This window comes from Pholis gunnellus, assembly GCF_910591455.1.
Source record: "Pholis gunnellus genome assembly, chromosome: 2".
NCBI classification, from domain to species: domain Eukaryota; kingdom Metazoa; phylum Chordata; class Actinopteri; order Perciformes; family Pholidae; genus Pholis; species Pholis gunnellus.
Genome location: NC_136536.1, coordinates 1,547,615 through 1,563,304, shown reverse-complemented (window position 1 = coordinate 1,563,304; position 15,690 = coordinate 1,547,615). Strand labels below are relative to the sequence as shown.

Sequence of the window (15,690 nt, the reverse complement as noted above, 5' to 3'; positions counted from 1 at the left end):
GATGTACAAAAACATGATTAAGTTCTGACTGACACTGTGTGGATATCTGGGTTGTAGAGCATTGGGGTAATTGTTTATAAGGTGTTGATATGATAAATATTGAGTTCATTGTTCGGTCATATAAATGTACATTATTTCCTGCTACTTTTTGTATGTGTAATATTTATCTATGTTGATTTTATATTGTTTATGAACATATATTAAAGTTTGCTATATGTTTTTATGTTTGATTTTATTCTTTTATTTGTTACGTTTGAAATAAATGTATAAAATGTAAAATAAACAAACAGATGCAAATGAAGAGTTCATCACTGAAGAAGTAAAACATCACTTTAACAACTTACACATGGCATAAAGAAATGAACGGCACATACACAAAACAAACGCATGTGTTTCTTTTGTATTATTTCCCTCTAAATACACAGCAACAGAATCCGGGTCATGCGTGTTGTGTGTGTGTGAGTGTAGAGTAGGTCTGGTCCTGGTCCCTGCTGGCTGGATGGAGGCTCTGGTAGGTGGAGTCTTCACATGTGGAGACTGGACCACAGTTCTCATAGAGGTCAATCTGAGGAAAACAAATAGATATTTGACAGAGAAACAAAGCTCACCTAAAATACAGTTATGGTCCTCGTGTTATTGTAGCATTCCAATTATTGTTATCCTGTTTCTCTTCATTGTTGGAATGCTGTTAAGCATTCCAACAATGAACTATTATTATCCTATTATTATCCTATTTCTTTAATCAACTATTTCTTCTGTCCCCCCCCCCTTTTTTTTGCTACTTATCTCCTTCAACATTTTTTAAGCTACAGAAACCGTTGTTCAAAAAATGCTCAGCTCTTTCAGCAGAGGGGTGCTATGACTTTTCATATTTCTAATCTTTAAACTTTTTGAATTAATAAGCTTTTTGCAACTTTTTTTGAATGGGTTTTCTATGGAGAATATTTTCAACTAGAAAATGCATTTCCTGCTGAAAATGCGTTGGAATGCTGAAAGCTGAATTGAACTGCGAAAACATTGCTGAAACTAGATATCCAATTAAAAAAAATAAATAGTAGTAGAAGTATTATAAGTAGTAGAAGTATTAGTAGCATTAGAATAAGTGTGTGTGTGTGGGGGGGGGGGGGGGGGCCTCTAAAAGTATCCAAGACCTGAATGATTGAATGAGAGACACAGAGAGACAGAGAGAAGTGTATGTGTGCGTGTGTCTGTGAGTCTGTGTGTTTATCAACATTGCTGATTACCTTAATCACGAACACCTGTGTGCCAGCAGCCTGTTCATGGAGAACAGACAGGGAAACAGTCAGTTAGATGGACTGAGTGAGTCGGAGAGAGAGCCAGACAGACAGACAGACAGAAAGGAGGTCTAACAATCCCTCCAAGTCGTGTATATAGAGAGACAGACAGAGAGAGAGTGAGACACAGACAGACAGACAGAGGGAGAGAGTGACAGACAACCAGATAGAGAGAGACAGACAGACACTCTGATCTCTTTGGCAATCCTTCTCATTTGGAGATTGTCCTATGTTTTAACATTTACAGCTAAAGTAACTATTGTCCTGCTCTGCCAAGTCTTTCCTCGTCTCGCCCACTTGTGTCATGGTGTGTGTACATCTCACTGGAATCAGGAAACTTGTCAGAATACCCATATTTGATTGGCTGAGCTGCATCACGCATATCTCCAAGTCGTGTGTGCGTGTGTGTCTCAGTGCCTCTGTGTGTTTATCAACATTACTAATGAGCTCATAGAAACTACAACAAATATCACTACTGCTGATATTTTTTAAACCACAGAAACCGTTCAAATATTAAAATGTTCAGCTCTTTCAGGAGAGGGGTGATGCTGACTTTTCATATTTGTAATCTTTAAACTTTGAATTATTCCGTTTTTTGCAATTTTTTTTAAATTGGATATCTATTTTCAGCAATGTTTTTGCAATTCATTTCAGCTTTCAGCATTCCAATGCATTTTCAGCAGGAAATGCATTTTCTAGTTCCTCTTTTTATTATATTTCTTCCGTACATTTTTTCAAACGCTTCTGCTCCTTCATATTTTAAGCTACAGAAACCGTTCAAATATCAAAATGTTCAGCTCTTTCAGGAGAGGGGTGCTATGACTCTTCATATTTCTAATATTTCAACTTTTTGAATTATTAAGCTTTTTACAATTTTCTTTTTGAATGGGTTTCTATTTCTATTGAGAATATTTTCAAATCCTCTTAAACTCTTTCAACTTTTAAATCCTTCTACCTCTTCATACTTTCAGCTACAGACACCATTTCAACTTTAAAATGTTGAGAAAACCCTAAGCTATTATTGTATGTTATAATCTTTTTGATATCTTTTATACTTTTTGAACTGTCCCATTTGAACTTTTATGATTTTTTCAGTCCTTTTCTGCCTTTATAATGGGTGTGTATTGCGCAGCTCGTGACACAGGTGTTCGTGATTAAGGTAATCAGCAATGTTGATAAACACAGACTCACACGCACACACACTTCTCTCCCTCTATCTCTCTGTGTGTCTCATTCAGTCATTCAGGTCTTGGATACTTTTAGAGGACCCCCCCACACACACACTTATTCTAATGCTACTAATACCTCTACTTATAATACTTCTACTACAACTTCTACTACTGCTACAACAAATATCACTACTGCTGACATTTTTTAAGCCACAGAAACCGTTCGAATATTAAAATGTCCAGCTCTTTCAGGAGAGGGTTGATGTCACTTTTTATATTTGTAATCTGTAAACTTTGAATTTTTAAGCTTTTTGCAATCTTTTTTGAATGGGATATCTATGGAGAACATCTTCAAATGTTAATATTAACGCTAATATTTAACGCTCCATTGTTGGCTATTAGTCTCATGTTCAATGAATGTTTAATCTGAAAACATATCTTGTGTGGTTGATAATAATAATAAAGCTTATTTATACAACACATATCTAAACGAGCAGCAAAGTGTTTCACAGTCACACATAAGAAGAAGAAAGGATAACATACAATGCAGATATGCGCACATTTCCACATAAATCTATATTTACAAACACATGAATAAACCTAACAAGGTCTGAAACTACAAATAGCCTACAGATCAAATCTAACAGGAAGTAACTGTTTCTGTAACTTGACAGCAGTTCTTTGTTAACGCCCTCTGCTGCTGCCGCCTGCTCTCGACTATCAGCTCATCTCAAACGAGCCTAATCCTGATAACATCCTGTAGTGTGTGATGTGCCGTTACTTTCAGATCTTGTAGCGTGTTTGAGATCAGAGACGAGAACATCTGTGAAGATTCTCCTCATGTGTGTGATGCAGCCTGATGTTAGGATTTTAAACTCCTGTAGTCTGAGCCCAGCTTTAACCAACAGTGAGAGTCAACAAGAGTTAAAGAAAGTCACCTCCATGTTTGTGCCTCCTGAGGTTCTGCTGGTGTTCAAACCTGTGGAACAGAAATCACATTTTTCACTTTTAATAACTAATGAGTAATTATTGAAAGTGCAGACAAGCCTGGCAATTAGAACAGAACAGATTCTGATCCCAATAAAGCCTCATTGATAGCAGGAAGCTAATGCTATGAAGCTCCAAATTGCTATTTTCCCGCCACTGTAATGTCTCCTCCTTCCTGATGTATTAGCATTGAGTTGTTCATAAAGTTGTTTGTTCCTCCAGCACATCTTCAGGTTCATTACATGTTGTGTAACTGCGTCACGCTTGCTCAGGCTTGTTCCAGAGAATCACATGAGCAGAGACACACTGTCGAACTAAAATGTGTTGTTAAAGTGCTTCAAACGCTGACACGAGAGATGAGGAAGTTCCAGTTGTTTGTGTCACTGTGTATGTTTGTGCTGTTGCCTCACCATCAGGTTTGATGTTCCTCCAAATACAGAATGTCATCAGCACCAGTCCTGAGACGACGACGACGACGACGACAACAATCACCGCATACAACCACACACCTGTGTGAGCATGAAGAGAAGAGACGTTTTATGGACGTGTCCTACCTGATGATGACTCAACATGAGGGACCTGCTCATGCAGTGCTGTCACACTAATAGTAACACCTGAATAACTGTCCTATTATGAACTAAATATGCAAATCCTAAAAACAAATCAATAGCTTTTACATAAGTACACACAAGGAGCGTTTCCACCAAGAAGTTCTGGGTAATTTTAGTCTCAGGACTACTTTTAGAGGATCTAAAAGGTTCCTTCAGCCCGTTGTGGTCTAAAGACCTCCTCTGTCCTTGGACCCTCACATCAGAACAGGAAAACTCCCCAAAAAAATGCAACAAGGAAGAAAGAAGAAGAAACCTTAGGGAGAGCAGCAGACATCCCTCTCCCAGGATGGACAGAAGTGTGATAGATGTCATGAGTACAGAATGAACATCATAACAGAACTACAACACAGTCCATCAACAGGTTCCAGGTGGATGTACCTCTAGTTGGTGGTCTGGAGCTTCCTGAAGTGGAGCTCAAACTCTGACTGGTTGCTGCTGTGGAGGCTGATGGGACTGATGACGTCATAGCTTGGTTTGGTTTAGAAGTGGTCGGAGCTGTGAACAACAAAAACATGCCGACACAAAGAGGTCCTAATGAGAGAGAGGAGACTCTGCTGTGTGTCAGCTGAACTCTTTTAAATGAGCATTCATCAGCGTTCACACGGACTTTACAACATCAGCTGCTGTCAGTGAAAACTTTCTTCAGACCTCCAGAGACACAAACAAACGTTTTCATTCTCAAGTAGAAACTCACCATCTGTGACAAAGATCTTAAACCCACGGTAGGAATCTTTAGACCGAGTCCTCTTCAGAGCACACCGGTACCGTCCTGAGTCAGACCTGGTCAGCTGTGTGATGCCCACATACACAGATCCTCCTGACGGAGATCCTTTTACATATCTGATGCTGTATCTGTCTGTGTGAGCTTCGTAAGCAGTTGTTTCAACAAGAATGTCTTCCTCTTTACATTCTCCCTTACAGAAGTACTTCCTGGTGTCAGAGGTAGGAAAGGAACATTCAACTAAGATGTTTCCTCCAGGTGTTGAATAGATGGTTTTCTCTTCAGAAGAATCTTCATCCAGCCGAGCTGTTGACAAGATGAACCATCAATAGTTACTATCTGTAGATGATGATCCACAGCTACACTGAGCTGCCCAGTTCAACCAGTCTGTGACGCTCACAGTTCAACACAACACTGACTCCGTTTACATGCTCTCATATTCCACCATCATTATGAATGTGACAATATTCTTCATTTGATATTGTTCATGTAAACATCGTATTCCATCTGAACGGAGCATTTTCTGATATAAACAGGTGTGATAAGCAGATATTATCCAGGATTAAAGTGTGAAGAGTTTTGTAGGAATATTGTCTTTTTAGAAATAAGGACTAAACACTGAGCATGTAGTGCATGTTAACGTAGTCATTGAGGATGTGGTGCATCATAATCACCGTTCATCTTCCAACTGCAGGTTATGAAAAGACTCAACATCGACTACACATGTACGATGTTTTAATTTATATCTAATTTACTGCTTAAGATGACATTATAACATGTTAATAGACTCTTTGTTGTGAACACATGAAAGAATCCTAGTAAATTGTCTACTACCGTAATAAAACAGTCTGGAAGATAACGTTGAACACATCCAGAATCATGCGTTTGATGTTTCAGCTTCAAAGCTTCAACACAAGCGCTCTACCTTCTGAGCCACAATCTAACATCTGCCACTGATGTGAAGTCAGAACTATACGTTAGATTATGTAACAGCTTCATCTGTTGCTTTACAGCAGACCTGTCACAATGTGACTATGAATCAGTGTTCATGGTAAAGACAGAAGAAAGAACATTTTCACCACTTTTAGTAGAAACTCACCGTCTACAATGATGATTTCAAACTCCTGGAACGAAGATTTAATGCCACACCTGTACCGTCCTGAGTCAGACTTGGTCAGCTGTGTGATGGTCACAGAAACATCTGTTCTGCTCCTCCATTCAATGCTGAATCTGCCTTCCTGAGCGCTGACATCGGTTGTGTCAATGATGAAGTCTTCTTGTTTACATGGGTCCTTACAGAGGAACTTCCTGCTTCCAGAAGAAGAAGAAGAGGAGCATTGAACTCTGACATCTTCTCCTTCAGTTCTTGGATAGACGATGACTTGACCGTTGCTTCCATCCTGCAGAGCTGCTGAAAAGATGAACAATCATGAGTTACTGTGTGTACTTCCTGTAGGATGATGACGATATGTTCTGCTTCACGTTAACAAAGATCCAGAGTCACACTGAGAGCTGCTCAGTTCATCCAGTTCAGTCTGTGACTGAAAACCAGAGACTTTGACGTCTTCTTCATGTGACATTCACGTAAAGTCTCCACGTCCTACTTGACCAGTTACATTAATGTAAATCCTTATTAAATACTCTTATCTTCCTTATTCTGTGAACATGTGTACACTCTGTAGTCCATGTGATGAACAATCCATCTTCATCACTTTAAACACTGCTCACAGGGCTCAACATTAACACTAACCCGGGGAAGTAGACTCTGTGTTTGGGCAAGTGGAACATAAAAGTGATCTTTATCAGAGGTCTACTTTCAGTAAAACAATGTGTTCTAGTCTAGTTTAGCTAACAGCTAATGAGGCTCCATTCAGTTACATTACGGTGCGTTCAAGCTCCAAACAGTACAAATAACAATTGGGCAAAAGGTAAATCATGTGTTTAATGTAATCATGTTGAATTAAGTTGTTTGAGGGAGATGTTTTCAGAGCAACATATAAAGATATGAGAGATGAATTACGAGCTGTTTGACCTCCAAACACAAGCTCTAAGCAGCTTTTAGTCTGTAGGACGGGAGATCTACCTTCCACCACATGCAGCGAGTGTTTAGTTAGAAGGGAAGTTAGAACAAAACTCCACCAACAGTCAGGGTGAAGCAACAGAACACACAACTTGTGTTACTGTAAAAACACAACACAAGGAGACAAGAAGGCATTTTGTTACCTTTGAAAACAAGTAGATGAAGAGAGCAAACTATGTTAATATTCAAACACACGTTTCAATGATCCTTCAGACACTTTTCATTTCATATTTGATACTAAAGTGAAAATGTTGCTGCAACTTTAAATAAAAGGAAGTGAGACTGCTGGCACTGAACTGTGTCTATGAAATGAGTTTCACTTAGAAAGTAACTGATAATAAGCGAGTTTGTCTCCTTCCTGATGTTCAGTCTATTTATAAAGTACTTAGTACTAAAGTACTGCCCGATAACAATACTCACACGTTCATATGTAGACTAAATAGTTGTTCTTCTTCTGTCCATACTGGCCACAAAGAGCCTGAACATGTGTTGTAACTAGTGTGAGGCTTCATCAGTCTGATACGATAAATCAAGTGAAGTATTAACTTCAGGTCAACATGAAGAAGAGAGAGAGACAGAAATACAAAGTGAATGTACTCACAGAGGAAGAAGAAGCAGATCAACGTGTGACGGACTTTCATGATGAGACTCTGATGGTTTACCTTCGCCTCTCTTCCTTCTTCTCTGACTAACAGGAAGTGCTTTCTTCTTTAAATGATGGAGTCCCTCCTCCAGACACACCTCCTCTCTCCTCCCCTCTTCATCAGTGTGTGTTTGTCCTGCAGGGTCTGAGCTACAGCAGTATGGTCTTCAGCATGTCTACACAGAACAACATTATACATCTTATCGAGACATTTTAAGATCCAATTGTGAATAATGACTTCAGGAAACTGAAGGTCTTGAAGCAAAGTAAAACTACCTGAATTGATGTTCGTAGTCTTAGTTATTCTCGTTATTTTGTTTAAATATTTGTATCCACTTTATCGTAAAGGAAAAACAAACACTTTCTTTGTAAACCATTCTAAATTGACTCTTCTAACTGTTTCTTTGCATTTGTTCTGATCTTGTTCTGTAGTTGTCAGGATCCTTGTCAGACCAGACGCCTCCCAGAGCCACACAGCTGCAGACACTTCAGCTAATCACCTCCTGCAGGCTGACGCACCAGACCCACATCCTACTAACGAGATCTGGGCAGTATTTGAACCCTGGTCCTCCAGACCTGTGTGGTCAGTCCGTACAGTCTTCATGCCGGAACAGTCGGCACACAGACTTCATTCCCGGACCCTTCCAGTCATTCTGTGTCGGACTAAGGGATCCACACAGGTGATCCTGCCTTCTGTACAGCGTAAAAATAAAGTGTTCTGTACCTGATTCCTGTCTCGTGGTCTGCTATTGGGTCCTGTCCTGAACTCCCTTTTCAGTAGTCATACAGAACCCATCTTCCATTACTGACTCACTCTCTAACTGTGCAAGCTTGAAGTTTACAAAATCTCCAAATCTGAAACATCTGAGTTCATAAAAACTATGTCGAGTTAAGTTCATGATAGCTGACTCTGTTTACAGTTCTTTTAGTTTCCTGCCTTATGAACTGGATGTTGAATGTTTTGTCCACTTTTCTCTCAACATGAACACCGTTAACCAGCCCGTCTGTCCCAAGAGGGGGAAGGACGGTTCTCCCCTCTCCATCTCTGATCTCACCCAGGACACTGATTTGTGCTGAAATGTTGAGTTAAATCCAATCCGTCCATTCATTATAAATAAAGGCTCACATGTATGTCTGCGTCGTGATAACAAGATCTATCTCTGCTGTATGATTGTTTCATTCATTCATTTAAGTGATCAGGTTGCATTCAGTGATTTCTATCAAACTATTTGGTCCCGTTCTGCAGCTGAGATGAATGCAAGAATTCAATATATACACATGAACTCCTCAATACAAGGATTTACTAAGACTAGGACTAGCTTATCAAGTAAGTTACATGTTATTTAAAATAAAAGTTATTGATTCACAGTTGGATGTGTCTCTGATTCCCTCAGGAATGTAGACGCTCGTAAAATAAGAGGTGGCGTCATTAAACCTTGTAGCTCAGCCGTTACAAAGCTCTTATATTCACGAGTTGGTTTGAGTGTCAAGATTGACCCCAAGTCTCATCCTGAGTTTATCTGAGTACGTGGTCAATTCAGAGAGTGACCACTTAGTGCCCTGCGGGTCGTGAGAGCAGTTCCTGAAAGAAGTTTAATAATTAGGATTTTGTCCTTGTTGTATTTATTACATTTTATTTTGATCATCTTTGGATGGATGTTCGCTGAAACTGTCCCCATATCAAACGGTGGCTCAACCACAAGCTCGTGGTTAGACTGAAACAAATCACCATTCCATTCGAACAAAAGATTTTGCTGTTTGGAAATGTGAGATAAACACTCTCATACACGTAATGATAGACAATGTTCATAAAGAGAGTATATGAAACTACATTTCTGGGTTTGATGTCAGAACACAAAATCTATTGTAAACTTCATATTTGCAGCAAGTTGGAGGTTTGGGAAAAACTACAACATAAAATGTTACACACACTGTTGTGTCCACTGGTGTTACTGTATCTGAATTAGTGTTTGGAGGGGAGGGCTAACACACACTGAAGCACGTTGCACTGACATTACTCATTACACTGACCACAAGAAAGAGCCATGAAGATAGTACACGACGTAGGATATAGTGAACACACCAACACGCTGTTATTAAAGTCACATGTTTGGAGTTCATTCTGGTAGAATTTAAGACAAATAATGTACGAAGCAAGAAATCATTTATTTAAAGGAAGCAATGAATCAATTCAAGATGTACAAAAACATGATTAAGTTCTGACTGACACTGTGTGGATATCTGGGTTGTAGAGCATTGGGGTAATTGTTTATAAGGTGTTGATATGATAAATATTGAGTTAATTGTTCGGTCATTTAAATGTACATTATTTCCTGCTACTTTTTGTACGTGTAATATTTATCTATGTTGATTTTATATTGTTTATGAACATATATTAAAGTTTGCTATATGTTTTTATGTTTGATTTTATTCTTTTATTTGTTACTTTTGAAATAAATGTATAAAATGTAAAATAAACAAACAGATGCAAATGAAGAGTTCATCACTGAAGAAGTAAAACATCACTTTAACAACTTACACATGGCATAAAGAAATGAACGGCACATACACAAAACAAACGCATGTGTTTCTTTTGTATTATTTCCCTCTAAATACACAGCAACAGAATCCGGGTCATGCGTGTTGTGTGTGTGTGAGTGTAGAGTAGGTCTGGTCCTGGTCCCTGCTGGCTGGATGGAGGCTCTGGTAGGTGGAGTCTTCACATGTGGAGACTGGACCACAGTTCTCATAGAGGTCAATCTGAGGAAAACAAATAGATATTTGACAGAGAAACAAAGCTCACCTAAAATACAGTTATAGTCCTCGTGTTATTAGTCCATGGTGTTCTACCTGAGTCTCTCTTCTGTTACACTAGTGCCTGCTATTGAACACGGAGCTGGTAAACCAAACAGCTCACAGAAGTACAGCCCTAAAGCCTTAGTCAGCATTTTATACAAAGTGCTGAGAGAAAATAATGAAACAAATATTCATCAAATTCTATCAAAGGGGGGCTCCAAGGTTTCTAGTGAGGATCCTGGTTTCCTGGTGTGATCATCAGACGATGCAGATTAAATGAGGAAACTGTATGTGGCTCAGCCTCCGGTTCTCCCTCAGGTAAACACTGTTAGCTCTGTCAGTTCTGTTAGCACTGTTAGTTCTGTTAGCACTGTTAGCTCTGTCAGCACTGTCAGCACTGTTAGGACTGTTAGCTCTGTTAGCACTGTTAGCTCTGTCAGCACTGTTAGTTCTGTTAGTTCTGTTAGCACTGTTAGCACTGTTAGCACTGTTAGTTCTGTTAGTTCTGTTAGTACTGTTAGTTATGTTAGCTCTGTTAGCACTGTTAGCTCTGTCAGCACTGTTAGTTCTGTTAGTTCTGTTAGCACTGTTAGCACTGTTAGCTCTGTCAGCACTGTTAGTTCTGTTAGTTCTGTTAGCACTGTTAGCACTGTTAGCACTGTTAGTTCTGTTAGTACTGTTAGTTATGTTAGCTCTGTTAGCACTGTTAGCTCTGTCAGCACTGTTAGTTCTGTTAGTTCTGTTAGCACTGTTAGCACTGTTAGCACTGTTAGTTCTGTTAGTACTGTTAGTTATGTTAGCTCTGTTAGCTCTGTTAGTTAAGTTAGCACTGTTAGTTATGTTAGCACTGTTAGCTCTGTCAGCACTGTTTGTGCTGTTAGCACTGTTAGCTCTGTTAGCTCTGTTAGTTATGTTAGCACTGTTAGCTCTATTAGTTATGTTAGCACTGTCAGCACTGTTAGCTACTAGCAGCCGGCGCAACCGTCTCCATGTTGGAAGCCATGTGGAGTTAATAGATATGCTCTGAATTCTGTGTAGATAGAACCTTAATGTTGGTGTACCCACCTGCTCTCCTGTAATAAAATAGCATATATACATATAGATGTAGGTTATTGGATATGTAAACTGAACTATTTCAACCTAAAAGTGGTAATCCTTAAGATTTCAGTCGTGGTCGATTTAGAATTTCTGTTTGATTGAAAACAAATTAATCGTCCTCAAAGTTTATCAGTCTGGAGTTTTGTGCTGCGTCTGAAATTCCATACTTACATGACATTTTTCAGACTTGTGTACACAGTTCCATTTTGTGTGTGTATTCAATGGAGAAAAAGTAATACGGCACATTTTCTGGGAATGTCACCACAGACAGATATATAAATATTACAATACTTTCATCAGTGGTCCACAGGATCAATCACAACTGTGTTACCTCCTTTGGTGAAAGATAGTGACTCAACAGACATTTATTTAATGAAAATCTTCAACATTGCCACTTTAAACAACGCTGAACGGAGCTCCGTCCGTTTCTCAGTGTAGAATGTGGAACCATTGGCTTTCCAGCCGGTATGTCTATTGTAGATTTATTTTATTTGTTTCTTCTCTTATTTCCTTCTTTGTGTTTGTATTTGAGTGTGCTGTGGACTTAATAAAGTGTGCATTTAATGAAAGTAGAGATCTTGAATCAGACGTGAGCTACTGAAGGCCTCTTTAGGAGAACAGACAACCTGTGCTGACCGCTTCTCTTCAGCCCTTTTCTCATCCACACTGGTTTAGCCTTCTGCTCTCTTGTTTTTCTCACTGCAAAGCATCACTACAGCACGTTGTAGCGCCACACTAGACTGGTTCCAGACCGACTGCATGACCCAATGCATGATGGGAAACGCCTGGCTGTCATCGGATCAAAGAGCTGATTGGCTCTTAGATTTCACAAGAAACACCACATTTTGTAGAAAATCCAAATTGTCTGTAATTGTAATATTTAACGCTCCATTGTTGGCTATTAGTCTCATGTTCAATGAATGTTTAATCTGAAAACATATCTTGTGTGGTTGATAATAATAATAAAGCTTATTTATACAACACACATCTAAACGAGCAGCAAAGTGTTTCACAGTCACACATAAGAAGAAGAAAGGATAACATACAATGCAGATATGCGCACATTTCCTCATAAATCTATATTTACAAACACATGAATAAACCTAACAAGGTCTGAAACTACAAATAGCCTACAGATCAAATCTAACAGGAAGTAACTGTTTCTGTAACTTGACAGCAGTTCTTTGTTAACGCCCTCTGCTGCTGCCGCCTGCTCTCGACTATCAGCTCATCTCAAACGAGCCTAATCCTGATAACATCCTGTAGTGTGTGATGTGCCGTTACTTTCAGATCTTGTAGCGTGTTTGAGATCAGAGACGAGAACATCTGTGAAGATTCTCCTCATGTGTGTGATGCAGCCTGATGTTAGGATTTTAAACTCCTGTAGTCTGAGCCCAGCTTTAACCAACAGTGAGAGTCAACAAGAGTTAAAGAAAGTCACCTCCATGTTTGTGCCTCCTGAGGTTCTGCTGGTGTTCAAACCTGTGGAACAGAAATCACATTTTTCACTTTTAATAACTAATGAGTAATTATTGAAAGTGCAGACAAGCCTGGCAATTAGAACAGAACAGATTCTGATCCCAATAAAGCCTCATTGATAGCAGGAAGCTAATGCTATGAAGCTCCAAATTGCTATTTTCCCGCCACTGAAATGTCTCCTCCTTCCTCCTTCCTGATGTATTAGCATTGAGTTGTTCATAAAGTTGTTTGTTCCTCCAGCACATCTTCAGGTTCATTACATGTTGTGTAACTGCGTCACGCTTGCTCAGGCTTGTTCCAGAGAATCACATGAGCAGAGACACACTGTCGAACTAAAATGTGTTGTTAAAGTGCTTCAAACGCTGACACGAGAGATGAGGAAGTTCCAGTTGTTTGTGTCACTGTGTATGTTTGTGCTGTTGCCTCACCATCAGGTTTGATGTTCCTCCAAATACAGAATGTCATCAGCACCAGTCCTGAGACGACGACGACGACGACGACAACAATCACCGCATACAACCACACACCTGTGTGAGCATGAAGAGAAGAGACATTTTATGGACGTGTCCTACCTGAAGATGACTCAACATGAGGGACCTGCTCATGCAGTGCTGTCACACTAATAGTAACACCTGAATAACTGTCCTATTATGAACTAAATATGCAAATCCTAAAAACAAATCAATAGCTTTTACATAAGTACACACAAGGAGCGTTTCCACCAAGAAGTTCTGGGTAATTTTAGTCTCAGGACTACTTTTAGAGGATCTAAAAGGTTCCTTCAGCCCGTTGTGCTCTAAAGACCTCCTCTGTCCTTGGACCCTCACATCAGAACAGGAAAACTCCCCAAAAAAATGCAACAAGGAAGAAAGAAGAAGAAACCTTATGGAGAGCAGCAGACATCCCTCTCCCAGGATGGACAGAAGTGTGATAGATGTCATGAGTACAGAATGAACATCATAACAGAACTACAACACAGTCCATCAACAGGTTCCAGGTGGATGTACCTCTAGTCATCGTCTCAGGCTGCTCGATGGTTTCAGGGGAAGCTGATGAAGCACTGGAGCTTCCTGAAGTGGAGCTCAAACTCTGACTGGTTGCTGCTGTGGAGGCTGATGGGACTGATGACGTCATAGCTTGGTTTGGTTTAGAAGTGGTCGGAGCTGTGAACAACAAAAACATGCCGACACAAAGAGGTCCTGATGAGAGAGAGGAGAGTCTGCTGTGTGTCAGCTGAACTCTTTTAAATGAGCATTCATCAGCGTTCACACGGACTTTACAACATCAGCTGCTGTCAGTGAAAACTTTCTTCAGACCTCCAGAGACACAAACAAACGTTTTCATTCTCAAGTAGAAACTCACCATCTGTGACAACGATCTTAAACCTACGGTAGGAATCTTTAGACCAAGTCCTCTTCAGACCACACCGGTACCATCCTGAGTCAGACCTGGTCAGCTGTGTGATGCCCACATACACAGATCCTCCTGATGAAGATCCTTTTACATATTCAATGCTGTATCTGTCTCTCTGAGCTTTGTAAGCAGTTGTTTCAACAAGAATGTCTTCCTCTTTACATTCTCCCTTACAGAAGTACTTCCTGGTGTCAGAGGTAGGAAAGGAACATCTGACTAAGATGTTTCCTCCAGGTGTTGAATTGATGGTTTTCTCTTCAGAAGAATCTTCATCCAGCAGAGCTGTTGACAAGATGAACCATCAATAGTTACTATCTGTAGATGATGATCCACAGCTACACTGAGCTGCCCAGTTCAACCAGTCTGTGACGCTCACAGTTCAACACTGACTCCGTTTACATGCTCTCATATTCCACCATCATTATGAATGTGACAATATTCTTCATTTGATATTGTTCATGTAAACATCGTATTCCGTCTGAACGGAGCATTTTCTGATATAAACAGGTGTGATATGCAGATATTATCCAGGATTAAAGTGTGAAGAGTTTTGTAGGAATATTGTCTTTTTAGAAATAAGGACTAAACACTGAGCATGTAGTGCATGTTAACGTAGTCATTGAGGATGTGGTGCATCATAATCACCGTTCATCTTCCAACTGCAGGTTATGAAAAGACTCAATATCGACTACACATGTACGATGTTTTTAATTTATATTTAATTTACTGCTTAAGATGACATTATAACATGTTAATAGACTCTTTGTTGTGAACACATGAAAGAATCCTAGTAAATTGTCTACTACCGTAATAAAACAGTCTGGAAGATAACGTTGAACACATCCAGAATCATGCGTTTGATGTTTCAGCTTCAAAGCTTCAACACAAGCGCTCTACCTTCTGAGCCACAATCTAACATCTGCCACTGATGTGAAGTCAGAACTATACGTTAGATTATGTAACAGCTTCATCTGTTACTTTACAGCAGACCTGTCACAATGTGACTATGAATCAGTGTTCATGGTAAAGACAGAAGAAAGAACATTTTCACCACTTTTAGTAGAAACTCACCGTCTACAACCATGATTTCAAACTGCTGGTATGATGATTTAATGCCACACCCGTACCGTCCTGAGTCAGACTTGGTCAGCTGTGTGATGGTCACAGAAACATCTCTGCTCCTCCATTTAATGCTGAATCTGCCTTCCTGAGCGCTGACATCGGTTGTGTCAATGATGAAGTCTTCTTGTTTACATGGTTCCTTACAGAGGATCTTCCTGCTTCCAGGAGAAGAAGAGGAGCATTTAACTCTGACATCTCCTCCTTCAGTTCTTGGATAGACGATGACTTGACCGTTGCTTCCATCCTGCAGAGCTGCTGAAAAGATGAACAATCATG

The 15,690-nt window shown here is 39.7% G+C and overlaps 1 protein-coding gene across 1 annotated transcript; it reads right to left on the bottom strand.

The window, feature by feature from the left end:
• Positions 1-4,846, bottom strand: LOC306709940 (uncharacterized protein). The gene is made up of 6 exons (XM_079178262.1): positions 4,757-4,846; positions 4,441-4,557; positions 3,862-3,960; positions 3,403-3,443; positions 1,245-1,274; positions 1-565 (listed from the first exon to the last, which is right to left on the bottom strand). Exons 2-6 carry the CDS (start codon positions 4,526-4,528, stop codon positions 440-442), a joined length of 384 nt encoding a protein of 127 aa, XP_079034388.1. The 5' UTR covers positions 4,529-4,557; positions 4,757-4,846; the 3' UTR covers positions 1-439.
• Between the last annotated feature and the right edge of the window lie 10,844 nt (positions 4,847-15,690).

Excerpts from the sequence above, each read along its gene's own strand:
- LOC306709940 (XM_079178262.1), bottom strand. The coding sequence starts at position 4,528 with ATGACGTCATCAGTCCCATCAGCCTCCACAGCAGCAACCAGTCAGAGT. Across the intron at positions 1,275-3,402 it reads CAGGAGGCACAAACATGGAG|GCTGCTGGCACACAGGTGTT; the intron begins GTGACTTTCTTT and ends CTCCATGAACAG. Across the intron at positions 566-1,244 it reads CACAGGTGTTCGTGATTAAG|ATTGACCTCTATGAGAACTG; the intron begins GTAATCAGCAAT and ends TGTTTTCCTCAG.